Raw genomic sequence first — 25,539 nt, forward strand, 5'->3', positions numbered from 1 at the left:
GAGTTGAGTGGCCAGAGGTTTATCAGCTTGGAGGGCTGGAGGTGAATACGGGCAGAGCCTGGGTGGAGGGAAAGATCAGACTGTCTGCTCTCTGTCTTAGTCTGGGTTCTGGGCAGTGGGGCGTCTGGTTCCTTGGAGGTGTGATCTTCCGCATCTAACTTTGGGGAGGTTTAAGAGTTTAAGGGTTTCCTTAACCGTAAACAGCTGTGCATCCTGCAGGTGTGGATCCATGGGGCAGCCCCGAAGCATCTGCCCCTCTGCCCCAGCCAGCTCATGCCTCAGCACCCGGGAGCAGTGAACAGAGCCCTGGCTGAGCCCAAACATGTGGGGCCTGGTGAGGCTCCTGCTGACCTGGCTGGGTGGCTGGAGCTGCATGGGGTGCCTGGCAGCCCCAGCCCAGGCTTGGGCAGGGTCCCGGGGGGCCCCAGGACCAGCACTGCTTCGGACCCGACGGAGCTGGGTGTGGAACCAGTTCTTTGTCATTGAGGAATATGCCGGACCAGAGCCTGTCCTTATTGGCAAGGTAGGGATCCACCCCTCCCATGTCTACCCTGACCCTCAAGGCCCTGCCCTGCAACTTCCTCACTTCGGCAATGACCTTGGTCCCTCAGGACACCCAACACTCCACCCAATCCTAGATTTAGACTCTAACTTTCTGTCCCTATGCTTGGAACCCGCTGCCATGTTTCCCCGATCCCTACAGCTGCACTCAGATGTGGACAGGGGTGAGGGCCGCACCAAGTACCTGCTGACCGGAGAGGGGGCAGGCACTGTATTTGTGATTGACGAGGCCACAGGCAATATCCATGTCACCAAGAGCCTGGACCGGGAGGAGAAGGCACAGTACGTGCTACTGGCCCAAGCTGTGGACCGAGCCTCCAACCGACCCCTGGAGCCCCCATCGGAGTTCATTATCAAGGTGCAAGACATCAACGACAATCCACCCATCTTTCCCCTTGGGCCCTACCACGCCACAGTGCCCGAGATGTCCAACGTCGGTGAGTACCCCAGGTCCGGACATCCCGGATCCCATCTCCTAGAGTGCCCTCACCTCTCCTTCCCCGACTGCTTTCCGCCCCAGAACCCACCTCCTGCAATTCAGCCCCGCTCATGTCTGGGTCCCGCCCATCTACCCTTCTTCCCCACTTGGCTCTGCCCCGGCTGAGCGGAGTGCCGGGGTCCCCCACAGGGACATCAGTGATCCAGGTGACTGCTCACGATGCCGATGACCCCAGCTACGGGAACAGTGCCAAGCTGGTGTACACTGTGCTGGATGGACTGCCTTTCTTCTCTGTGGACCCCCAGACTGGTGAGGATAGAACTTGGGAGGCGGGTAGGGCAGCCGTGGGGACAGGCACCCCCTGACTCATCGTCTCTCCCCCTAGGAGTGGTGCGGACCGCCATCCCCAACATGGACCGCGAGACACAGGAGGAGTTCTTGGTGGTGATTCAGGCCAAGGACATGGGCGGCCACATGGGGGGGCTGTCGGGCAGCACTACGGTGACGGTCACCCTCAGCGATGTCAACGACAACCCCCCCAAGTTCCCTCAGAGTAAGGGACAAGTGCCCCGCCTGAGCCGCCCTTTGACCACCCCCAGCCCTACAGCCTCGGGAGAAGCCTCCCCCACCCCTCCCCCAGCCAGGCCTGGGAGAAGGATGTGCTGGGGGAGGGAGGAGGACCGGGGACCTCTCTCAGTACGTCTCCCTCCATCCACTCCAAGGCCTGTACCAGTTCTCCGTGGTGGAGACCGCTGGGCCGGGCACCCTGGTGGGCCGGCTGCGGGCCCAGGACCCAGACCTGGGGGACAACGCCCTCATGGCATACAGCATCCTGGATGGGGAGGGGTCCGAGGCGTTCAGCATCAGCACAGATGCCCGGGGTCGAGATGGCCTCCTCACTGTCCGCAAGGTTAGCCTCCTGTCTGCTAGCGCTGCGGACCCACTCACACCTGCCTCCTGCCCCATGGGACACGCTTCTAACAGGGCTAGAACAGGCTCGGTCGGGATCCCTGTGTTGGAGCTTAGAGATTACGGTCATCTCCTCGTCTTTCAGATGAGGGCCTAAGGGCCAGAACGGGGGAGTGACTGGCTCAGGACTTTGCACAGAGCAAGTCTGTGACGGAACTGGGGGCAGACCTAGAGTTCTGACCGAGTAACCCGCGCCCCACCCCACCCCGACCACCGAGGCCACTGCCCCTCTGGTGCCCACCTCCCGGGTTCCCCCCTGCCTCAGTCACTCTGTCCCCCTCACCACAGCCCCTAGACTTCGAGACCCGTCGCTCCTACTCCTTCCGTGTGGAGGCAACCAACACGCTCATCGACCCAGCCTACCTGCGGCGAGGGCCCTTCAAGGACGTGGCCTCAGTGCGCGTGGCTGTGCAGGATGCCCCAGAACCACCCGCTTTCACCCAGGCTGCCTACATCTTGGCAGTCCCGGAGAACAAGTCTCCCGGGACCCTGGTAGGCCAGGTGTCAGCTGCTGACCTGGACTCCCAGGCCAGCCCGATCAGGTGAGCTGGGGTGCAGGCGGGCTCAGGGCCAGGGCCCAGCAGCATGCTATTCCCGCCCGAGGATGTGCCCCCTTTACTGCAAATCACGCTCACCTCCTGGCAGAAGTCTCCCTCGCTGCAGGCCTGGGGCCAGGGCAGGGCTGGAGGACCTTGCTGACCCCTCCCACACTCTCCACCCATCCCTCTGGGTGGATGATAGTAGCGCCTCCCAGTGGCAGTGCGAGCAGCTGGAATCTCATCTGATGAGTGCGATGGATCAGTTGATGGCCATGGCTATTGACCGCTCGCTCAGCGCTTCACATTTCACCCGCTTGATAACATTTCCTTCTCCCAACAACCTGTGAGAGTCGGATAGTAGATAAGGGTAGTAACCGTCTCAGCTCCGGTTGCTTTAGAGCTGCGGTCCCCGACCTTCTCGGCAGCAGGGACCGGTATTGTGCAACATAATTTTTCCACGGACGGAGGGGGGTTGGGGGGGCGTTGGGAATGGTTCAGGCGGTAACGCGAGCGGTGTGGCTCAGTTCCTAACAGGCCATGGACCAGTACTGGTCCGCAGCCCGGGGTTTGGGGACCCCTGCTTTAGAGGCCTGGCCCTGAGAGGTTGAGTAATTTGCCCAAGGTCACACAGTCAGTAAGTAGCAGTGCTGGGATTCAAATCCGGACTTGTCGGCCCCAAGAAGACCCACTCTTTCCACCGCCCCAGCCAGCATCCCTGTCATAGCACTGAGGGAGTCATTCCCATTTTGTAGTGGAGGAAACAGGTTAAAAGATTTGCCCAAGGTCACACAGCTGGCCTGAGACAGAGCAGGGCTAGAACTTGGGTCCCTGGTCCCCAGAGCAGAGCCCCAGAAGTCGGAAAGACAGGCAGTGTTTACCCGACGTCACCTCTGTCTCTCTCCCTGCACGCCCATGAAACCCAGTCCCCGGCATGTTAGGACAGGTGTTTGATGTTGATGACTCCCCGGGGATATTTGACTCCCCGGGGATATTGATGTTGATGACTCCCCGGGGATATTGAGGGGACCCTAACGTGAACTATGGCTCTGGGTGCGCGTCTCTGGCCAGCTCAGGCCCTCTGCCCAGCTGAGCCATGAGGCCCAGCAAGGTGAACAGAGGGAGGGAGGGGTAGCTGCAAGCTCTGGCCCTGCCGCAGATCAGCCCCCAGCCCCACTCCACCTCCCCAGATACTCCATCCTCCCCGACACGGACCCGGAGCACTGCTTCTCCATCGAGCCTGAAGATGGTACCATCCGCACGGCAGTGCCCCTGGACCGCGAGGCTCGTGTCTGGCACAACCTCACAGTGCTGGCCACAGAAGTCGGTGAGGAGTCCTGGGCCCCTGGGAGAACCGGGAGGAGGCAGCAGCCTCCCAGCAGAGGGGCCGTCCCTGGGCACGGACGTATGCGGGTGGGGGAGGGCGGCTAGTGCCATCACACCCTCACCCAGCGTACAGCCACTGGGTCCCCAGCCTGCATCATCACCACCAGGCAGGCCCTCTGGTCTCCTGCCTGGGCTGGGCACAGTGGGTCTGCCTGAGCATTTCCCCTCACTTTCAGTTGGCTCCCATACCTGACTTTCCCCAACCCGGAAATAAATCTAACCTTGAATAGCTTCCCGCACCCTGTGAGACCCTGCCTGGCCCACTCTCTGCTTCAGGCTGAAGGGGCGTCATGGAGGGGCTGGGCCCCTCCTCTGGGAGCTGACCGGGGCCGGGGTGGGGAGGCGGTGCCAGGAGCCCCTCTCTGGGAAGCCCTGCCAGGAGCCCTCAAGGGTGGGGAGAGGGACCAACTCCATGCACTGCCCATGTCAGTCACCGGTCACCAGTAGTGTGGTTCAGCCTTAGACCTCCCTCCCTTCTATGAACCTCTCCTCACCACGCCTGCTTATGCCTCAGGGTCTCCTACGTTTGCCGTCTGTGTCCTGTTTAGGGAAGTTGTCACTGTGTGCATACGTACTTGTACATGTCAGTGAAGAGCTCTGTGTGTGTGTACACGTGGGTGTGTACTTACATGTGTATGATTCCATACGTGTGGAAAGTACATATACATACATACCCATGTTTGTGAGTATACGTCTATAGCTGCATATATGTGTACGTAGTTGAGTGTATAGAATTGTATTTATATTATTTGTGCATATGTGTAATTGGATGTATATAGTGATAGATACAAGTAGCTGTTTGTATATATTGTTTTGTGCATGTGTTTGTGGACAGATAGTAATAATTTACTATTTATTGTGTATCGGACACTGTTCTAAGTACCAAATGTGGGTTAATTCATTTAATCATCACCACAACTTTATGAAGAAGGTACGATTTTTTCCCCCATTTTAAAGGGAGGAAACTCGGGCAAAGAGAAGTTAAGTAACTTCCCAAGGTCACACAGACATTAAGTGGTGGGGCCTCAGTCCCAGTCAGGCTGCAGAATCTCAGCTGTTGTCTCCTCTGCCATACTGCCTCTCATACGTGTCGAATTGTATGTAGATAGGTTTATGTTTATGACCATGCAGCTCTGTGGCAGTGCATGCGTGTCTGTCTGTGTGAACATCCCTGTGTGTATTTCTGGTATATGTAGCGTGTCTGTGGCTGCCTGTGTATACGTAGCCCTGCGTGTGTGTGTGTGTGTGTATTCCCCTCAGTGTCTTCTCATCTCCTGCCAAATCCTGCACCCCAGTATTGACTAGCAGGCCCTGGGCCTTAACTGCAGCGAAGGAATGGGCCCCAGCCCCGTCCCATCTCAGGGTATCCCAGACCCTTTAACCAGGCAGTCCGCTCCTCTGCCCAGGCTGTCAGCTCAGCACCTTCCCAAAAGCCAGCCAGCTCTCCCTCAACTCGGGGAAAAGACTAAAGGAACTGTGAGGTTTAGCCTAGAGGAGGTGAACACTGGGGCAGGCAGGGATGCATAATTTCCATTTTCTCTTGGATGCCACGGGCAGTGAGAAGCAAGGCAGGGTAATGGTGGGAGCCACCCAATGACGAGGGGGCCTGTGTCTGGCTGTGGTACCCAGGGTGGCCTGGCTCTGCCCCTGAGTATCACGTAGCTCCTGCCTCCCCAAGGTCAACTCTAAGTGATACTCACTGCTACACCACAACCTCCCAGACCTCTAATGGTGTGTGTATGTGTGTGTGTGTGTGTGTGTGTGTGTGTGTGTGTGTGTCCACCGGTTTTGTGCATGAAAATGCATTTTCTGCATCTTGGGGGTCGTGATACTACATTCACGTTCATATATCGAACATTCACTTCATGTATGTTGCATTTGTTTTAAAACACTGAGTGTACATCAAATGGACGGTATGAATGTGTTTGTATGTTTCATGGCTACTGTCTGTGTGCATCCGGTATGCAACCTCTGTCTACCTTTCCTTTATGGCACGTGTACCCTGCATGTGGGTTCTTGTATATGTATGTTATGGGTGCTACACTCCTGTTGAGTGTATGTGGTATATGTATTGCACACATCTCGGGTACCACATGGCTGTTGTATGCGCTTGTTCCATTCATTTCGCAACATTGTTTGCTACTTGCATATTGCATACGTTATCTCATGTATCCCACATGCATGCTATGTGCTGCGTGTGGCATCCGTGCCCACACACCCCGTGTGTTGTGTGTAACTGTGATGTGTGTGCTTGCATGGGGTGTACGTGTTTGTGTTTCTGGCTTCAGACAGCTCCGCGCAGGCCTCCCGGGTGCAAGTGGCCATCCAGACCCTGGATGAGAATGACAACGCTCCCCAGCTGGCGGAGCCCTATGACACCTTTGTGTGTGAATCTGCAGCCCCCGGCCAGGTGAGCCGCTGAGGCAGGGGGGTCGGGAACTCAAGACCTCTCCAGCTGCCCACTCCGTACAAGGCTTCTTTTCTTCCTCCCAGCTGATTCAGGTCCTCAGGGCCCTGGACAGAGATGAAGTCGGCAACAATAGCCGTATCTCCCTTCAAGGTCCTCTAGACCCCGATGCCAACTTCACTGTACGGGACAACCGAGGTGGGTAGCCTCCTACAACCGTGCCCATGCCTGCTTCCCTCCTCTCCTCTACCACCCTCGGCCCTGCCTGCCTACCTGGGCCCTCCACCCAACAGAAGGTGGATGTGGTTTGGGGAGTTCCCTGGTGGCCTAGTGGTTAGGATTCTGGGCTTTCACTGCCGTGGCCTGGGTTCAATCCCTGGTTGGGGAACTGAGATCCTGCAAGCCGCGCGAGCAGTGGGGCAAAAAAAAAACGAACACAGGGTGGATGTGGTTTTGTTCTTTGCAAACCTTCCCCACAGAAAGCTGTCTCCGTGGGCTGCAACGACCTTACTGGGAACGTGTCCCAGGAGGTGACCCAACACCTTCCTCTCCCACAGATGGCTCTGCCAGCCTGCTGCTGCCCTCTCGCCCCGCCCTGCCCCGCCCGGCCCCCTACCTGGTCCCCATAGAACTGTGGGACTGGGGGCAGCCGGCACTGAGAAGCACCGCCACAGTAACTGTCAGCATGTGCCGCTGCCGGCCCGATGGCTCCGTGGCCTCCTGCCGGCCCGAGGCTCAGCTCTCACCTGCTGGGCTCAGCACCGGGGCCCTGCTCGCCATCATCACCTGTGTGGGCACCCTGCTTGGTGAGTCAGGCCACAGTGGGACATAAATGTGGGGTCCAGGCCTGTAGGGTGTGTGGAGAGGAACGAGGACACTGGACATAGGGAAATCCATCCTAGGTCTCGAAGGAACCCTCATGCCTGGATTTTCCCACTGCCTCATGCATCCGAGACAAAAGCTCTGGCCTCATATCCCTGGCCTGTCAATCTAATGAGAGTCATGAGCCATAAAAACTGTTTATTGAGCCCTGACTCTGGGCCCCGTGTGGCGCTGGGCACAGCACTTGGTATTTCATCCTTTCAACAATGCTGAGGGGTAAATATGTTTTCCCTCTTTTCCACACAAGCAATCTAAGGGCGAAAGACGTTCAGGGAAGTTAAGCAACTTTCCATGGTCACACAGCGAGTAAAGGGTTGAAGTCAGGATGCAAACGAGCTTTGCCAGATGTCAAACCCAGGGCTTGCCACCCCTAGGCCGTTCTGATTGGAACCAGGCTGCCCCACGCCTGGCCCTGCCGGCTCAGCGGCCCGTGTGCGCCTCTCCCCCAGCCCTGGTGGTGCTCTTCGTGGCCCTGCGACGCCAGAAGCAGGAAGCCCTGATGGTGCTGGAGGAGGAGGACGTGCGTGAGAACATCATCACCTACGACGACGAGGGCGGCGGCGAGGAGGACACAGAGGCCTTCGACATCAGCGCCCTGCAAAACCCCGACGGGGCCGCCCCGCTGGCTCCCGGCCCGACCGCGCGCCGAGATGTGCTGCCCTGGGCCAGGGCGCCGCGCCAGCCCCGGCCCCCCGGCCCCGCCGACGTGGCGCAGCTGCTGGCGCTGCGGCTGCGCGGGGCGGACGACGATCCCAGCGTCCCACCCTACGACTCGGTGCAGGTGTACGGCTACGAGGGCCGGGGCTCCTCCTGCGGCTCCCTCAGCTCTCTGGGCTCCGGCAGCGAGATCGGCGGCGCCCCGGGCCCCGCTGAGCCGCTGGACGACTGGGGGCCGCTCTTCCGCACCCTGGCCGAGCTCTACGGGGCCAAGGAGCCCCCGGCCCCCTGAGAGCCGGCCTGGTCCTGCCCGCCACGGCGTGGCGGCCGCACAGGCCCTCTGAGTGAGCCCCCGGGGTCCAGGCAGGCGGCAGCAGCCCAGGGGTCCCCAGGCCTCCCCGATCCCCGTGTCCCTCCTCCCCACTTCCCCAGGGCAACCTCCTCCTTACCTCCCTCGTCCTGAGTCGTCTGTTCGTCTCTCTCCAGGGATCTCTGTCTCTGTCTCTGACACTCTCCCTGTCTGGGTCTGCGTTGTGCGGCTCAGACTCTGAATCTTTCCGTTTTCTCACTGTGATTCCACTTTCTTGTGGCTCTGTTTTGGTCTCCCCCATTCTAAATCTGTCACTCACGGCTCTGTCTGTCGCCCGTGCCCGCACACACGCTCTCTGTCTGTCTCCTGCCCACATCTGCCCGCATTCTCTTTGGGTCCCTGTGACTGCCTTTTTGGTTTCTTCCGTTGTCCATCCCAGAAACAAGAGAAACTTCCAGCCACTGCTGCCCACCCTCCTGCAGGGGATGTTCTGCCCCAGGTCAGTGTCCCTAGACTATGTGGAACACAGGGGTGGCCCAAAGCCCTCCCTCACGCCCCACCTCTCACTCGGGCTCTCCTGTCGTTGCAGACCTGCCCGCATGGTTCCTTCCATCACTCGTGGCCTCATCCTGGCTCCATTGGCCTCCAGCAGAGAGAGGGAGCCAGCTCACCTCCCGGGGCAAGAGCTCCAGCCCCCAACGTGGCCGCCTCCTCGGAGCTCTGCCCAGCTGTCAGCCGGCCCTGGGCATCCTAGCTCCGGGCATTGTCTTGTGTGCTTCCCAGGCCCCAGGGGGAGGGATGGGAAGGAAAGAGGGAAGCAGCTGGGGAAGGGGAAGAGGGAGGAAGGGGAGGGGCCTCCATCTCTAATTTCATAATAAACAAACACTTTATTTTGTAAAGCTGGAGTCCTGCTTTCCTTTCTGCACTCAGGTGTCTGTAAGAGCGTCACTGTGCCAAAGGGCTGGAGGAGAGGCCTAAGCCCACCCCCTCGACCCCTTCTCCTTTCTCCTTTGGGGGACAGTCGCTTCAAGTCCCCTTAATAGAGGAGGCTTTGGGTTGACACCATACAGGGACGAAAGAGATAATGACATGTACCTCTACCCCCACAACCTCTGGGTTCTCTGTTGGTCTCAAACTGTCCAAGGAAATTAAGATGTGGAGATTGGCCAGAGGGGAAAGTGGGAAGGAGAAAGTGGAGAAAAGGGGGAGCTATAAAAGACGAAGAAGAGAGGAAGAGGAGCTCTAGACTAGGAATAAGTATGGGTGGGGAAGAGCAGAGGGGGTAAGCCAGTGCCTCCTGGGGCCTGTGGTCCCAGCTGGAGAAAGGGTGGGCCAGGGCGAGGTGGCACGGTCACAGTGGACCTGGGGCCTGCTGCCCCACCTTTTATTCTTCCCAGTCTCTGGTCTTACTCTTTGTGGGCACAAAGAGGAGGGAGAGGGACCAGGGAGGCGGGCTGTTCGAAGGGCTGAATCAAAGTCAACTGGGGTGGGAGCCCAGCGGGTGGCCAGCATCTCTCACCGTGCACTCCCTAAGCAGAGAAGGGGTCCACCCGGCAACCAGAATTAGCACCCATGCCTCGTAACTCCAGGCAGGGCTCCTGGGGACTCAAGTAGATGGGTCACAATAGGTCCTTGTGACCTTCCCCTCCAAGTGCGGAGTGCAGATAATCAGGGATGGCTGCTCTAATGGGAAGATGCCTTCTTGTACCTTCCATGCCCTTTGGTTAGGGCAACCAGGCGGTGGGAGAACAAGGACCCTGCTCCGATGCTGGCATTGTCATTGACTCTGCTGAAGGCTGGAACCGGGCTCCTGCCTGCCTGAAGGCCTGTGTGAGAGCAGACTGTCCGCCCCCTGAGGGAGACGATTAGGAGGCAGCACTCCAAGCAGGGAGCCACAAGGACAAGTCTTCCTGTTCAGAGCTAGATCCACACCTTTGGTCTCCCCTGATGTCTGCATCAAGCCTCCAGGAGTAAGTGGAGAGAAGGAGGGATTGACTCGTGGGCCGCCCCTGGGCGAGGAGGGGTGCATTGAAGTGGGATGCAGGCCTTTGCCTCCTCTCCCAGCCCTCCTTAACACCCTCCTGAGGTCCTCCCCAACTCATTAAGCTTCAAGGAAAACAACAATGTAGGGAAACAGGCTTTTCAGCTAGACCCTCAGGCTTATCTCTGGTCTTAAATACCTCACCATTGGAAACACAGAATCCGTCAAAGGGAGGGAAGAAGGGCAGAACCATGGAAGGAAAAGAGAGAGAGAAAGGGAGAGGTGATGGGAGGAGACGCAAGAAGAGTGGGGCTCCCGCCCTGTTATGCCCTCCCTATCTGGGTTTAATCCTCCTTCCCTGATTAATGGGAAGAGGAGGGGCACAGAGTGTTCCAGGGGGTGAGCCGCATGTGGTTCTCAGGGAGACTTGGGCTGGGCTCAAGTGGCAACCCCAAGCTAGCCCGCCCCTCCCTCCCTGCCTTTTCTCACCCCTGGGGCTTCAGGACAGGGGTGGGAGGATGCAGAAGTATCGAACCAGTGGGGTGAGCCCCGCCCCACCCCACTCTGGACCTCTTTTCCCCAAAAGAAGTGATAAGGCCCGTCTTTCTCCCTGATAACTTCCAGCCTGTTTCCTGTCTCCGCACATGGGAACTGCACATGCATCGCCTATCCTGGATCACTCACATACAACAGGTCACAGACCCACACTCACCTCTGCATGTGGAGGTGCCCCCTCTTATGTCTGCGTCAATCAAACACTTGAACCCTGGGCAAAAGCTGCCCTTCCTCCTGTGTTCCTCCAGGACCAAGCCGGCCTGGGGTCCTTGACCTCTAGTGATCATTGCCAGTGTCCTGCACCTCCTCCCCTGAGGCTGAGGAGTGGGTGAGGGATGAAGAATTGCTATGGAGGCCACCAGCCAGATTCCCAGACCCTGGCTCGAAGCCTAGTCTTCCTGTACTGGGCACCTTTCTGCGGCCCCCCTTCCCCTGACCATTTCCCCCCCTCTCCCCTACTGCTTTCCCTCCTGGGACTCCCTCAGCTTTCTTCCCTCCTCTCCCATCATCCCCTGAAAGCCAGAGTCTGCTGGGGCTCCTCTGTCTGGCCAGCTCCTGCCTGGAGGAATTCTTAGCCTGAGGTGCAGGCTTGGGGCTCACAACTGGGCTGGAGGCTGGGAGGAGGGGTGTCCAGGAGGGAGGAAAGGTATTGTTCATCTTGGGACTGGAAGCTGTAGGAGTGGGATAGAGAAAGAAGATTCAGGAATCTTCAGGTGCCGCCTCCTAGGCTGACCGTGCTTTCCTCCCTCACTTGGCCTGGGGAGGGGAGGGTGGGGAGGCATCCCTCCTGGAGCTGTCAGCCTGCATCGCCAAGTCAGGGCTTACAAGGGAGCGGCAAGGGGACAGGGGAGTGGGAAAGGATGTGCTAACCCAGCAGTTCCCACTAGCACAGACGCTTCTCTCTTTTCTTCATGCCCAGAGGGAGCTACTGGAAAGAGAGGCTGGAGAGAAGGCAAAGGGACAGCAGGAGGAGAAGTTGGGCAACGGCCATGACATGCCTGGAAGCCAGAGTGCAAGGGACGGGGGAGGTGCCTGGGGCAATGGCTCAGGTCCTGACAAGCGGGGGTAGAGGGGGCTCAGCCCTCCAGGCCCTCGGGCTCCTCTGGGTTCCTCCTTCCCTGGCCACCAGGCAGGGGCACGGCCCAGCTGCTCTCTTCCCCACGTCACTCCCCAGATGCCTGGCAGGAAGAGGCCCTGGGAGAGAAACTGAGCTGAAGGACCACAGCCCTGGAGCGGAAGGCCTGCACCCCAGCATCATCTCTGCACTGACTGTGTGACCTAGGGCAAGTCACATAACCCTTTGAACCTGTTTCCTCTTCTGTCAAGTGAGGATCATTTTTACCTCAAAGAGTTATCATGAAAACTGCGTTCAGGAAAGGGGTTTGCATCATGGTCATTAGGGTCAGGTCGGGGAGGGGGGCAGAGAAGAAAAACAGATGTGGGAAGCCCATCGCCACCCCCAGGTGTACACGCTGCACTGTCTCCTCTGCCAGCCTGGGCCCGCTGGGCTACTATCCCCACTTCGTTCTCCTCCAGCCATCTCCACTCACCAAGGTGAGAAAGTGGCGAAGACTCTGAAGCTGAGCTAAGGACTAAAACGAGAGGAAGAGAGACTGGGGATAGGAGGGGAAAACGCAGAAAGGAGGATGGCAAGAAAAGAGGGTCTAGCACCTAGCACAGCATCTGGCGTGCAGCCGGTGCGCAATAAGTACTTGCTGAAAGAGGACTCGGTGCTGAGAAGGAGGCTGGATCAATCTATTGGGCGCCAACAGGAACACGTCGGAGAGAGCCTCAATGGCTCCGGGAGGAGAAAGGGATGGAGACTTGCAACAAATGAAGCCGGCAACCCACGAGAGCAGGAGCCAGACGCCATGAGTCTGCCCCCACTGCGGCCCCATCTGCCACGCACTCCCGGGGCTGGGCCCCCAGGTCCTGCTGCTGCTCACAGCGCCTCTGCGGGCATCCTCGAGTCCCCCGGGGCTGGTGCCACAGACGGTTCTCCGCCTTCACCGGCTCTGTCCGGGGTGGCCTCCTCCTCCCGTTCCTGCTCTGGCCCCGGCCCTGGGAGCTTCCGCAGTTCCGAGTACAGCACCCAGGCATCGTTGCGGGACACATATTCCCATCCACTCTCCCGCACGTGGAAGAGGTCCACAGAGCCCCCCGAGTAGGCATCACGGTGGGTGGCATGGGCCACAGCACGGCGGGCCAGGGCATAGGCTTCCTGGGTGCTCATGTCATAGTGGTAGCCGCCATCTAGCACACCATAGGCATAGGGAGATCCAGAGCCCACCGAGAAGATGTCCCCCTGCAGGCAGGTGCCGTCGCTGTAGACGTAGAAGAGGGCAGGGCCGGAACGGTCCCAGCCGCACAGGGCAGTGGCCACGCACAGATCCAGCCCCCGATAGCGCGACATCATGACTGATAAGAGTCTGGCGGCGCCGGCCACGCTGGGCAGCTGACCCTCCCTCAGTGCCCGCAGCCGCAGCTCCCGCTGTAGCACCCGGTACCATGTGGCGCAGTCGGCCGAGGTGCCAGAGGTGGTGCCCAGGAGGTGCTGATGCACAGGGATGACCTTGCGTGAGGCTGGACAGGCCACGTAGTCACCACAGGAGGACCGCGTGTCAGCCGCAGCGATGACTCCATGACGGAAGCGGAAAGCCAGGGTCGTGGTACCATGGGCCAGCCTGGGGCCATGGATTTGCAGGAAGGTTTGAGGGTCCCAGCCCTGGGGCACAGCCCAGCCACCAGCCTGAGGCAGGTGAGGCGAGGCTTCTTGGGTGTCGGGGGCCTGCCACTTGCACACATCCTGCAGAGCCATCCCTGGGGTCCAGCGAAGGTTGGAAGGAACAAAGCAGGGATTTGTGAGCTGGGTCAGGCGGAGGAAGAGAGAGAGCAAGGAGGAGCTGGGCTGCGGCCAGAACCAGCTGAGAAGGCGTGTGATCTGTGGCTTCCCTTCTCCCTAACCCCAAACCAGGCTTTGGGACTGACTGACGGAGCAGCGCCCTCTCCCTCAGAGGACTGCTGAGGGGAGACAGAGCGAGGCCAGTAGAGTCCCCAGCGCTGGGGAGACGCTGCCCATGACACACCCGAGCGTCATCCAAGGAGTCTCCTGTCTGTCATCCTCCAAGCACCTGGAGTTGGGTGGTGGCTGGGTAACTGCAAAGGAAAGGGGGCACCAGTGGAAGGAGCAGAGCTGGGTTCCTCTGGGTTTTCCTGTGGGGGGCACTGGGCGCACAAAGATAAATAAGGCCCTGCCCCTGCCCTGAAAGGGCTGCCAGCCTAGGGAAAGGTGGAGACAAGTCAGTGCAGTGGCACAGTCAGAAGAGATTGCCATGGGCGTTCCCTGGTGGCCTAGTGGTTGGGATGCCGGGCTTTCACTGTTATGGCCCGGGTTCGATCCCTGGTCAGGGAGCTGGGATCCCACAAGCTGCGTGGTTTGGCCAACAAGACAAAACAAAACAGAATAGATTGCCATGGACCCACCGTGGCAGGAGTCCCTAATGCTGGGTTCTCTCTTCTGGGGTGTGGGGTCAGGGGGCTATGACGCTGAGCTCACAGGTTCACCTCATGGTCAAGGTGAGGAAAGAGAAATGGACTGGGGTAAGGACAAAAGAGACAAGAGCAAGAGAGCCTGGTATGGGGTGCTCAGATACCTTCAGAAAGGCAGAGTACTGAGGGGCCAGGTGAAGGGGAGCTAGAACCTGGAGATCTTTTTCTCCTCTGCTTTGGGGGTGAACGTGAACTTCCATCTGCATACAAACGTGGCACTTCTGACAGTTCTCTGGCAGTATAGCTTCTCTGACTGGTGTTAAAGTTCTGAGGATGTAGCTGAAAGGATCTATTGGTCCCCCTTCTGCCCAATAGTTCTCAATGGCAAGAGACTGGTTTGTGGTTCCAAGGCAGGAGAAACAACGGACTTTGATGCCGTAACGCTGAGTCTAAGTCTTAGACCAACCAAGGGTGGACCCTGACAGCTGGCCCTTCAGAAACATAAAGTAGATTGGGGCAGAGTGACAAGCTACAGCTACTTCCATATGCAGTATGTTTTACTAAACATGACAGCTCAGAGAGGTGCAATGGGAAGGGGTTTATTCAAAGAAACAGACGTACATGCAAAGGAAAGAGCCCGGACCCTCCAGACGTCATGATGCTGAGGCTGTGGCATCATAGTTTCCTGGAGTCTCAGTACTAAGGGCAAGTGTAACATGTTAGGGGAAGACTGGAGAAACCAGAAAGTCACACAAAGGTCCAACTAGTCCTTCTTTCTTCCTTGGTGTCGGACCACATGGGAATCTTACTGAAGAGATAAGAACGTCTCCTCTTTCTAACAACTAAGTCTTAGACTGTATATGGCTGGATCGCCACGTCTCTAAGTCAGGCCATTTTTAAGTCAGATCTGCGCAGGTGAGTGGCCCAGTAACTGGCCACCCACCAGTCTCCCCCTCTAACCTTATCCTCCACACTGACATGATTTCCTAAGGTATCACTCAAATCCCATGTCTCCTCTAGTAAGAAACCTTGAAGGGTTACAAGATCAAGTCCACCCTAGGCTGGCATTTAAGGCCCACTGTGGTCCAATCCTAATCCACCCACCACAACCTCTTTTCATGCAATTCCTAACACATCTCCCACCTCCCCTTCATCTTTTTGAATCCTATCTTTCCAAGTCTGGCTTAAGTACCACCTATCCTGAAAATACTTCCCAGATCCGGGCCGAGAGAGGAGAGACTGTGAGTTTGAGAAGAAAGGGGATCTAAGTGATATTTAAGGAAATGATCCAGACCTCCTTGGCAAAGCCTTCCTGGACCCCCAACCTCACCCCAATCTATACCAAACTCTCTCACCTCTGAACTACAGCACTTATCATTGCTTTCTTCCCCCAACCCCTGCTTTATTGAGATACAATGGACGTATAGCATTGCGTAAGTTTAAGGTGTACAATATGATGATTTGATACCTCTGTGTGTGTGTCTGTGTATTGCAAAATGTTTACACCATAAGGTAAGTTAAATCCTTCACCTTACTTGATTACCATTTTTGTTGTTGTTATGATAAGAACATTTAAGATCAACTCTCTTGGCAACTCTCAAGTATACAAGAGTATTGTTAACTATAGTTGCCATGCTGTACATTAGATTCCCAGAACTTATTCCTCTTATGACTGGAAGTTTGTACACTTTTGACCAACATCTCATTTTCTCCAACCCTGAGCCTCTGGCAACCACCAATCTACTATCTGTTTCTAAAAGTTTGGCTTTGTTAGACTCTACATATAAGTAAGATCATACAGTATTTGTTTTTCTCCATCTGACTTCTTGCACTTAGCAATAATGCCCTTAGGTTTCAACCAAGTTGTCACAGATGGCAGGATTTCCTTCTTTTTTATGGCTGAATAATGTTCCACCACATATATAACACTTTATGCGTTCATCCATTGATGATGGATATTGTTTCCATGTCTTGGCAGCTGTGAATAATGCTGCAATGAACATTGGGGTGCAGCTATCTCTACGAGATAATGATTTCATTTCCTTTGGATAAATACCCAGACATGGGATTACTAGGTCATATGGTAGTTCTATTTTTAATTTTTTTTTTGAGGAACCTCCATACAATTCTCCATAGTGACTGCACCAATTTATATTCCCACCAACAGCAGCACTGATCATTTGTACCTCTCCTCTTTGAGGTCTCCCTGAGTGGGACCTTGGAGCAGAGAACTAATGTAACGTAAATTGGGAACAGATTATGGAAGGCCTTGAATGCATGCTGAGGAGCTGAACCTTACAGACCATTTTTAAGCAGGCAAATGATAAGATCAAGATGTTTCAGGAAAATCAATCTGGTGCTGCGCAGAATAAATTAGAGATATAGTTTGTACCCAGAAAAATCAGGAGAATATTTCAGTAATTCAGGAGTGAGGAGATAAGAAGCCAAAGGCGGTATCAGTTGCAATGAAAAAGAATGTGAGAAGCACTGTAGAGGGAGAATGAACAGGACTTGGCAACCTAGTGGACGTGGAGTAAAGGAAGGGGAGTTGTCAAGATGAGCCAGGGCTTCAAGCCTCTGTGACTGGAAGAACATTATTGTCATTCTTTCATGTGTTCATTTTGCAAACGTGTATTAAGCACACAGCGGGCACAGAGATAAATAGTAGAGAAATGCCTGTCTTTACAGTTGCTGGGTTTTTTTGGCCATGCCGTGCAGCTTGTGGGATCTTAGTTCCCTGACCAGGGATTGAACCTGAGGCCCTGGCGCTGAAAGTGTGGAGTCCTAACCACTGGACCGCCAGGGAATTCCCGAGAAATGCCTGTCTTTAAAAGCTCACAATCCAGTGGGAGATAAATGTATATTTATAACCAGGTAAAATGTGAAAGTGCCTTAAGAGAGGCAGACAGCATTAGTGGCAGAGGGAAAGAACCACTGAGAGAAGTCAGGAGGATTAGTTGCATTGCAGGAGTGACTGCAAAATAATACATGCTCAGTAAACAGAGGCACTCTGCATTTTCCACACCATCCAAGTGTGAGAGCCACAGAAAGATCTTCTGCTTCATTACATTCTGATGGCTGGGTTTGGAAAGAGTTGCCAAATTTCAGCATTAAAAATACAACACTCTCAGAGTCTGTTGGGAGGAGGAGGGGCTGAGTTGGGCATCAGAGGAAAGAGGAATTTAGATATATATATATGTATTTTTTTTAATAAATTTATTTTTGGCTGTGTTGAGTGTTCGTTGCTGCACACAGGCTTTCTCTAGTTGCGGTGAGCGGGGGCTACCCTTCGTTGTGGTGCGCGGGCTTCTCATTGTGGTGGCTTCTCTTGTTGCGGAGCACAGGCTCTAGGCATGTGCTTCAGTAGTTGCGGCACACGGGCTCAGTAGTTGTGGCTCACGGGCTCTAGAGCACAGCCTCAGTAGTTGTGGTGCATGTGCTCAGCTGCTCCACGGCATGTGGGATCTTCCCGGACCAGGGATCGAACTCGTGTCCCCTGCATTGGCAGGCGGATTCTCAACCACGGCGCCACCAGGAATTTAGATATTGATGGATGTTGCTGCTGGAATCCAACAAGGAAGGGCAGATGCTGTCTTCATAGAACCATAAAGCAGGAGGCAACATTTCATACACTTGCCCACTTCCTTGCTTGTTATGGTTCCCAAAAGGGCTGAAAAATGAAGGTGGGTGAAGAGAGGAAGAAACAATGAAATACAGCACATTCCTGAACAAGAGCTTGTCTTAGCTAGCTTAAGTCAGAAAACCTCTTTGTACATCTTTATGGAGCCTCAACTCTCCTCCGGGCTCTGAAATGGTAAATTACTATTGACTCAGTTATTCAGGAGCTGAATTGCGAACCCAGTCTGTGGATTAACTGGGCCCTTTCCTTTTCCTTCTTTATTCTTCTATCTGCCTTTTGGTCAATTCATTACTCAATAGAATTTCCACCAGAGGGTGGGAGTAAAGACAATGCTGAATCTTAAAAACTGGTTACTGTTAGAGAACGTGGGTAGCGTGGAGATTGATGTTATCAAACAACAAGCGGTATAGCGCTCTTATTTTGTTGCGCTTTTCAGCACAAACTACTGTGGTTTTACTAACTTCATAGGAAAATGGCCTCAGCGTAGATCATTATTTTACCCAGTATTAGAGAGTGCCCTTACACAAAATGGCAACTTCAGTCGCGTTAACAGACTGCTGAAGCAGTAGTGATGTAAGTGTTGCTAGGACACCGGGAGGGGCGGGGCGGGGCGGGGCGGGGCTGATTTACCGCTACCGGTTTAGAACAGGTTTTCATCCAGTCACGCCCTTCTGAAAGATGGCCGGCCCCACTTCCGTCCCTCAACCTGGACGTTTGCGATTGCTTCCTATGAATTTGAGGTTAATCTAATCCCGTGTTGTTTACGTGACCAAAGTCAAGATGGCAGCCACATCTCTTTGTAATTTAAGGGGAGTGAAGCCATTTATTTTTTCCTCCTCGGTGAAAATAATCACTCGCTTCTGGCTCTTGTGTTTGGAGGCGTGGTTGCCAGGAGTTAAAATGGTTGCTCCCTGTGATAGATTTAATAGGGAGTGAAGCTGTGACGACGAGGCGTTGCCCGGCCGCTCTTTGCTAGGCGTTCTGGCAGGCAGTTCCCTTTGCCCTTACTAGACATGGCGCTGGCCAGCGTGTTGGAGAGGCCGCTACCCGTGAACCGGCGCGGGTTTTTCGGGCTCGGGGGTCGTGCGGATCTGCTGGACCTGGGTCCAGGGAGTCCCAGCGATGGGCTGAGCCTGGTCGCGCCCAGCTGGGGTGTCCCAGAGGAGCCGAGAATCGAAATGCTTCATGGAACTACCACCCTGGCCTTCAAGGTGCGGACCCAGCCGTCGCGCCGGGCTCAGTTCCGCGCGCCCAAGCCCTTCCCGACCTCCCAGCTGGTCCGGAACCCGCGGTGGTCGCGGCCACGAAACCCAGACGGAGGCTCGGACCTCTCACCCCAACCCCGGCGGTTTTGCTGTGTCACTGACCCGAGAGGCCTCGGTTCTCGCTCTGGCCGGAGTGGGGGGCGATGGGGCTGGAAGGGCGGGGCGTGTGGTAAGTGGGAGAAGGAGCCCGAGGCCGCTTGGGTTGATACCTAGGCGACCCCAGGGTGCTCCTGTCCAGGAAAGGCCGCAGCAGCAGTGAACACTGGCAGAGGGAAGGCTGTTGTAACCACCAAAGGTTTTAGAAACTGAGAAGCCCCGATAGGCCAGGGTTACCGAAACGTTATGGTTTGAGGAGGAAGATTGGTGGGAGGAAGCACTGTACTAGGAGCCAGACAATTGGGATTCTTGGCCCAGCTTTGCAATAACTGGCTGTATGATCTAGGGTAAGTCATTCGATCTCATTCCTCAGCCATCAAGTGAAGGTAATACTGAAGGTAATCCCATGTCAAGGGATTGAGGTGAAGCTCTAGTGACATTAATATGAGGGAAAGTATGTTGTGAAGTATAAAACGGCAGAGACAGAGATGTTCTGGGTTTGCACTGATGCGTAAAGAAATGTCAAAGATGATGTTTTTGTGGTCTCATGTGGCCTGTTCTGTGTTTCCTCTGATCTTAACAGTTTCGCCATGGAGTCATTGTTGCAGCAGACTCCCGGGCCACAGCAGGTGCCTACATTGCCTCCCAGACAGTAAAGAAGGTGATAGAGATCAACCCCTACCTGCTGGGTACCATGGCTGGGGGTGCAGCGGATTGCAGCTTTTGGGAGCGGCTGTTGGCTCGGCAGTGTCGAATCTATGAGCTTCGAAACAAGGAACGCATCTCGGTAGCAGCTGCCTCCAAGCTGCTTGCCAACATGGTGTATCAGTATAAAGGCATGGGGCTGTCCATGGGCACCATGATCTGTGGCTGGGATAAGAGAGGCCCTGGTGAGTTAAGCTGCAACCATGTGATTCTTGGGCTGGCACTACAGAGAAGAGGGGTTGGATGAACAGATGAATGGAAGAGCTTATGTCAGTGCTGGGGATGTGTTGGTTAGTTCTCAGTCCTTTCGTCTGTTTGTTCAAGGAAGGGCTGTAGTGCAGGAAGGGGCAGGGAAGTAGATCAGCTGTGTCATTGTCCACCCATGTGACCTTGGGCAGGTTGCTTATTTTCTCAGACTGTTTCATCATCTGTTACATGGGTTCCATGAGGTAATATATGTCAAGCATGTAGTGTCTGACACATAATGTGTTTCCTTCTGGCCTCTCCTGTAAAATGATAAGACCTGCAAAGAGTTGTATTTAAGAATTAAATCGGCTAATAGACATAAAAACTGTAGTCAGTGCCATCTGATAGAAATACAATGTGAGCCGCACATGTAATTTTACATTTTCTAATGGATGTATTTAAAAAGTGAAAAGAAATGGGTGAAATTAATTTTAACAGTTCTCTTAATCCCAAATAACTATTATCATTTCGGCATGTGTCATTAGCCCCATTTCAGGTGCTCACAGCCACATGTCGCTGCTGCCTTCCATATTGGACAGCGAAACTAAGTACCTACTCAAAAGTTAGTCATTTCTCTTCCCTTTTTTCCTGAAGAGAGTCTTTGGCCTAGAAGGGGGGCCCTTTGGGGCTCATCTCCTTTCTTTGCTTGATATAATCACCTAGGTCCTGTTGTCATCTCTGAAAAGAAATTCCTTAGCCTATTTTTCCTTTTGGTATATAAAAACCTTGCCAGGAAATTCAGTCTTGTATCTGATATCAGTTCTTTTTCAGCCAATTGTGACTGTCCCTTTAGTCAAGCTGGGATACAGCTAGTCACTTTCTGTTTAATTTTCCCCTTTGGTGCTTGAAAATAGTTACTCTTCCCTCCTATTAGTTTTGCTTCATTCATTTACCTGCCCCCCACTCCTTTTTTTTTTTTTTTTTTTTGACTGCACGGCTTGCGGGATTCCTTGACTAGAAATTGAACTGTCAGGGATTCCTGACCAGTGAAAGCACTGAGTCCTAACCACTGGACCACCAGGGAATTCCCTCATTTACCTGCTTTCTAAATGCCTAGTTTTCCTCTTTTGAAAAACTGTAGGATACCCACCACTTTTTCATTTGCTTTGGAGAATATTAGTTCATTACTCAATAGAGGATGAAATGGGCTTCCCTGGTGGTGCGGTGGTTGAGTCCACCTGCCGATGCAGGGGACACAGGTTCGTGCCCCGGTCTGGGAAGATCCCACATGCCGCGGAGCGGCTAGGCCCGTGAGCCATGGCCGCTGAGCCTGTGCATCCGGAGCCTGTGCTCCGCAACGGGAGAGGCCACAACAGTGAGAGGCCCGCCTACCGCAAAAAAAAAAAAAAAGAAATAGAGGATGAATGAGGAGAGATTTAAAAGTGCATGTGATAGAGGAGCTCAGTTTGTTACTTTGGAAATTGAAACACTTTTCTCTTTGAAAAGTGTGAAAGAACAGTTCCATACATCTTGTGTGGTCTAGGGTAGCATTTCAGAAATGTTGTTTTGAACCCTTAGTTATTGGATTGGTCCCAGGTGGTGGAAAACAATGTAAGAGAGTACAGAAACTGGCTAGCAAGGAAAACCCAGGAAGTCATAGCATAACCTAAATTGTACCATCTCAAGAAGCCTTCCTGACAAGCTGTCCCATTCAGGATGAGTCAGCCCCTGGCCTCAAGCTGACTGAGAAAGGGTCACAGATTACTTAATGCAAGGCTGAATGAGATGAATGCCACTTTAAAGAGAACCAATAAAATGTTGAAGGAATTGGGGGGGTGGGGGGATTGCTTCTGATGGGAGGAATTGAGGCGGACTCATTTTCCTGGATGTGAAAATGAGAGAAAGGAAACAATGAACAAAAGAAGACAGGGAAGAAGCATGAGATTTTGGGGGGAGTAACTGGACATCTAATTTAATTGGAACTAAAGTCTAGTTTAATTGTGAAGCAATTGGAACCAGATGGTGAGCTGCTAGGCAAGGTAGTGGCAATGGGACTTGAGGAGGGGCTTCATGTTAGAACCATTGGAACCCGAAAACTGATAAGGGCAGTGCTTTTCAACCTGGCTTGTATCATAATCACCTGAAGAACTTAAGAATCTAGACCCATGCTTGTCCCCCACCCAGACCAATTGAAAAAGAATACCTGGGGTAAGTCCTAGGCATCTTTTTTAAAAACTTCCTGGGAATTCCCTCGTGGTCCATTGGCTAGGACTTAGCACTTTCACAGCCGGGGCCCTGGGTTTGATCCCTGATCCAGAAACTAAGATCCTGCAAGACACTTGTTGTGGCAAAAAAAAAAAAAAAACTTCCTTAGAGGATTCTGATGCATAGTGAGTGTTGAGAACCACTGAAATAGGAAAAATATTAGTGATGCATTGACAGAATTTGAAAATACAGAAGGATTGGTGGGGCAGAAGACGGATGAGTTTGGTAGGTAATGGAGAACCACTAAAAGTATTTGAGGACAGGAAATTTAAATATGAATTTGGTGACAAAGGCATCCAGCTGGAGAGGCCCAGTAGGCAGATGGAAATGATAAAAATTTTACTACATCTTTGTCTAAACTTTTGTCTATACCAGAGGTTGGCTAACTTTTTCATAAAGGGCCAAATATAAGTAAATATTCTAGGCTTGTAGGCTATATGATCTTTGTCTCAACTACATAGCTCCATTGTTTTAGCAAAAAAGTAGTCATAGACAATATATACACAAATGGCTGTGGCTATGTTCCAATAAAACTTTATAAAAATGGTGGTTGGGGGAATTCCCTGGCAGTCTGGTGGTTAGGACTGTGCGCTTTCACTGCCGAGGGCCCGGGTTTGGGGAACTAAGATCCCACAAGCCACTCAGCGCAGCCAAAAAAAAAAGAAATTAATTTAAAAAATTAAAATTAAAAAAATAGGCGATTGACCTGGCCTACCACTGTACCAGCACTGTCCAATAGAAATATAGTGTGAGCCATACATGTAATTTTAAATGTTATAGTAGCCACATTTTTTAAAATAAAAAGGAAAATTAATTGTAATAATATATTTTATTTAACCCAGTAGATCCAAAATATTATTATGATGTGGTACTAGCTAGCATGTGGTACTAGCTTCATTTCAAATGCTTAGTAGTCACATGTGGCTAGTGGCTACCATACTGGACAGTGCAGGTCTTTACAATATGATTAAAATTATAGGCTTTATTCTCCTACTGTGTGACATATGCCTTGCACTCCAGATAGTCTAAACTCTGAGGGTTAGGATTGTCTTTTTGGGTTTTTTTTCCTTCATTTTTTGGCTGCACAGCCTGTGGGATCCTAGTTCACCAACCAGGGATCGGACCTGCACCCCCTGCGTTGGAAGTGCAGAGTCTTAACCACTGGACCGCCAGAGAAATCCCAGGATTGTCTTACATATTACCTCTCACAGTGCCTGAAGTTCTGTGCTTGAAACCTAAGTCATTTGAATTATACTTGCTTTTTGGTTGTACAGAGAAGACAGACAAGGCAGTTACTGTAATGTGAGGTAAGATGGGATGGTATGTGTAGAATCCTGAAGTCTTAAAATTTAATTTGATTTCTTCACCTTTTTTTTAAGTAATTTTATAGAAGTGCTATTTTCTTGTATTTCTGTTGGTCTCCCCTGGTTTTCAACAAGAATGGAGAACTGTTGCCTTGGAGGATGAATCAGATGTCAAAAGGGGTGATCATTTTTTTCTTACTAACCTCATCTCTCTTTCCAGGCCTCTACTACGTGGACAGTGAAGGAAACCGGATCTCGGGGGCCACCTTCTCTGTAGGTTCTGGCTCTGTGTATGCTTATGGGGTCATGGATAGGGGTTACTCCTATGACCTGGAGGTGGAAGAGGCCTATGATCTGGCCCGTCGAGCCATCTACCAAGCCACCTACAGAGATGCGTACTCAGGAGGTTCCGTCAACCTCTACCATGTCCGGGAGGATGGCTGGATCCGAGTCTCCAGTGACAATGTAGCTGATCTACATGACAAATATAGTGGATCTACCCCCTGAAGGAGGGCAGATGTGGCTGCTTGCCTTGCTTGGGGTGACTGTTGTTGGTAATATGGGTACAGCTCCCCATCCTCTAGTGGAGGGGTCCCTGATTGTATCCATCATTTTTTTTTAATCTCTGGTGCATTGACCTCCATGTGTTACCCGTTGTTAATGAGCTACTGCAGAGGTAATTATTTGTTTTACTTTCTTGGATGTTAACATTACACTACTCGATCTTAGCCTGTGTTGTGTCTTTTCTCCACACTGTCCCTCCTCCAAGCACTTTACAGTCAAATAAGCCGGGACAGTGGGAGGGAAGTGACTGTAATTACAGGAAACAGCGGTGTGAAGACATCGTCTAGTGAATACATTAACGTCCCCACTCATGAAGCTAATAACAAAGGAGAAGGAGAGGGAGGGAGGAGGGAGAGACTTCCTGATTCTGTCTGCAAAGAGATGAAAAGTTGATGAGGTGGAAAGATGCACAGGGCTGTACCAGGCCGAGCTCGGAGGAAAAAAGCTCTCCTCCTGTGGTGGGGGAGGGGAGGCTGATGCTACATGGAGAGCAGAAAGGTGAAGAGGGTAAGCCAGTTGGGAAGGGAAGCCTTTGACCCTGGGGAAAGAGAGGACAGAGGTGTGTGTGAAAGCAGTAGTGACCACCAGCCTGGTGATCCCGGTCCTGGCCCTCCAGTGTGTGCCAGTGTGGGAGACAGAAGGAGATGATGGTGGACTTATAGTCTCCTGGGCAGGAAGCGGCACAGAAATTTCACTGGAACGTGTGGGTGGGGAAGAGGCCCTGCTGAGAGCAGAGATGGCTGATTTATCACACCCAGCGCTCAGGGGCTTCCCAAGCTATGGTGGCAGCAGATGGCAAGGCCTTCTGTTAAAGAGAAGACATAGGACGTAGGGGAGATAGAGGAGGTTGATGGGAGAAACTTTTAAGAAATGGGAGAGGAGGGCATAAACACTGATTTGTATTAGTTGGCAAGAAGGAAGAAAGTGGTTGGTGAGGGTGACAATGCAGTGTCGTCTTTTGAGGCCAAGGGGCTGGGAAGGGTTATCCACAGAAATAGAGGGGTAAAGCCTCTTCTCCCCCATACTGCAGCAACCTTCCCTTCTTGCACCTTCCCTCCCCCTTCAGCCTCCTGCAGTCTCCCTATTGACTGATGAGGGCTGTCGGCCAGGAACTGATGGAGGCTCATTAATTGCATTTGTCAAATGCAGGGAAATTGGGAATTAGTGAGACGAGAGAAGGGAGTTTGGAAAACAAATTATTCTGGTGCCTAAGGAGATTCATTTTGCTGAAAGGTGCCTCCAGAGCCTCTGGAGCTGAGGAGCTGCCAGCGTGGACCTAGACCTGCTCTACAGTCAAAGCAGGCAGGAGCCACGCTACAGCTCCCTTCTGCGCAGCCGTCGG

At 53.3% G+C, this 25,539-nt stretch overlaps 3 protein-coding genes across 3 annotated transcripts; 2 read left to right on the plus strand and 1 right to left on the minus strand.

Moving 5' to 3' along the window:
• Positions 1–322: 322 nt before the first annotated feature.
• CDH24 (cadherin 24) lies at positions 323–8,129 on the plus strand (the record flags this gene model as incomplete). Its single annotated transcript, XM_082851038.1, has 11 exons — positions 323–523; positions 704–998; positions 1,190–1,309; positions 1,386–1,553; positions 1,723–1,910; positions 2,258–2,511; positions 3,696–3,832; positions 6,180–6,301; positions 6,385–6,496; positions 6,856–7,104; positions 7,630–8,129. The coding sequence occupies 11 exons, from the start codon at positions 323–325 to the stop codon at positions 8,127–8,129; spliced, it is 2,346 nt and encodes a 781-aa protein (XP_082707164.1).
• A 4,496-nt stretch (positions 8,130–12,625) lies between these two features.
• PSMB11 (proteasome subunit beta 11) lies at positions 12,626–13,501 on the minus strand (the record flags this gene model as incomplete). Its single annotated transcript, XM_082851420.1, has 1 exon — positions 12,626–13,501. The coding sequence occupies one exon, from the start codon at positions 13,499–13,501 to the stop codon at positions 12,626–12,628; it is 876 nt and encodes a 291-aa protein (XP_082707546.1).
• Positions 13,502–18,819: 5,318 nt separating this feature from the next.
• On the plus strand, positions 18,820–24,359 carry PSMB5 (proteasome 20S subunit beta 5). The gene is made up of 3 exons (XM_082844627.1): positions 18,820–19,023; positions 19,757–20,063; positions 23,854–24,359. The coding sequence occupies exons 1-3, from the start codon at positions 18,826–18,828 to the stop codon at positions 24,138–24,140; spliced, it is 792 nt and encodes a 263-aa protein (XP_082700753.1). The 5' UTR covers positions 18,820–18,825; the 3' UTR covers positions 24,141–24,359.
• Positions 24,360–25,539: the final 1,180 nt, after the last annotated feature.

Source organism: Leucopleurus acutus (assembly GCF_964270905.1).
Source record: "Leucopleurus acutus genome assembly, chromosome: 1".
Taxonomy (NCBI): Eukaryota; Metazoa; Chordata; class Mammalia; order Artiodactyla; family Delphinidae; genus Leucopleurus; species Leucopleurus acutus.

Excerpts from the sequence above, each read along its gene's own strand:
- PSMB5 (XM_082844627.1), top strand. The coding sequence starts at position 18,826 with ATGGCGCTGGCCAGCGTGTTGGAGAGGCCGCTACCCGTGAACCGGCGC. Across the intron at positions 19,024-19,756 it reads CTACCACCCTGGCCTTCAAG|TTTCGCCATGGAGTCATTGT; the intron begins GTGCGGACCCAG and ends TGATCTTAACAG. Across the intron at positions 20,064-23,853 it reads CTGGGATAAGAGAGGCCCTG|GCCTCTACTACGTGGACAGT; the intron begins GTGAGTTAAGCT and ends CTCTCTTTCCAG.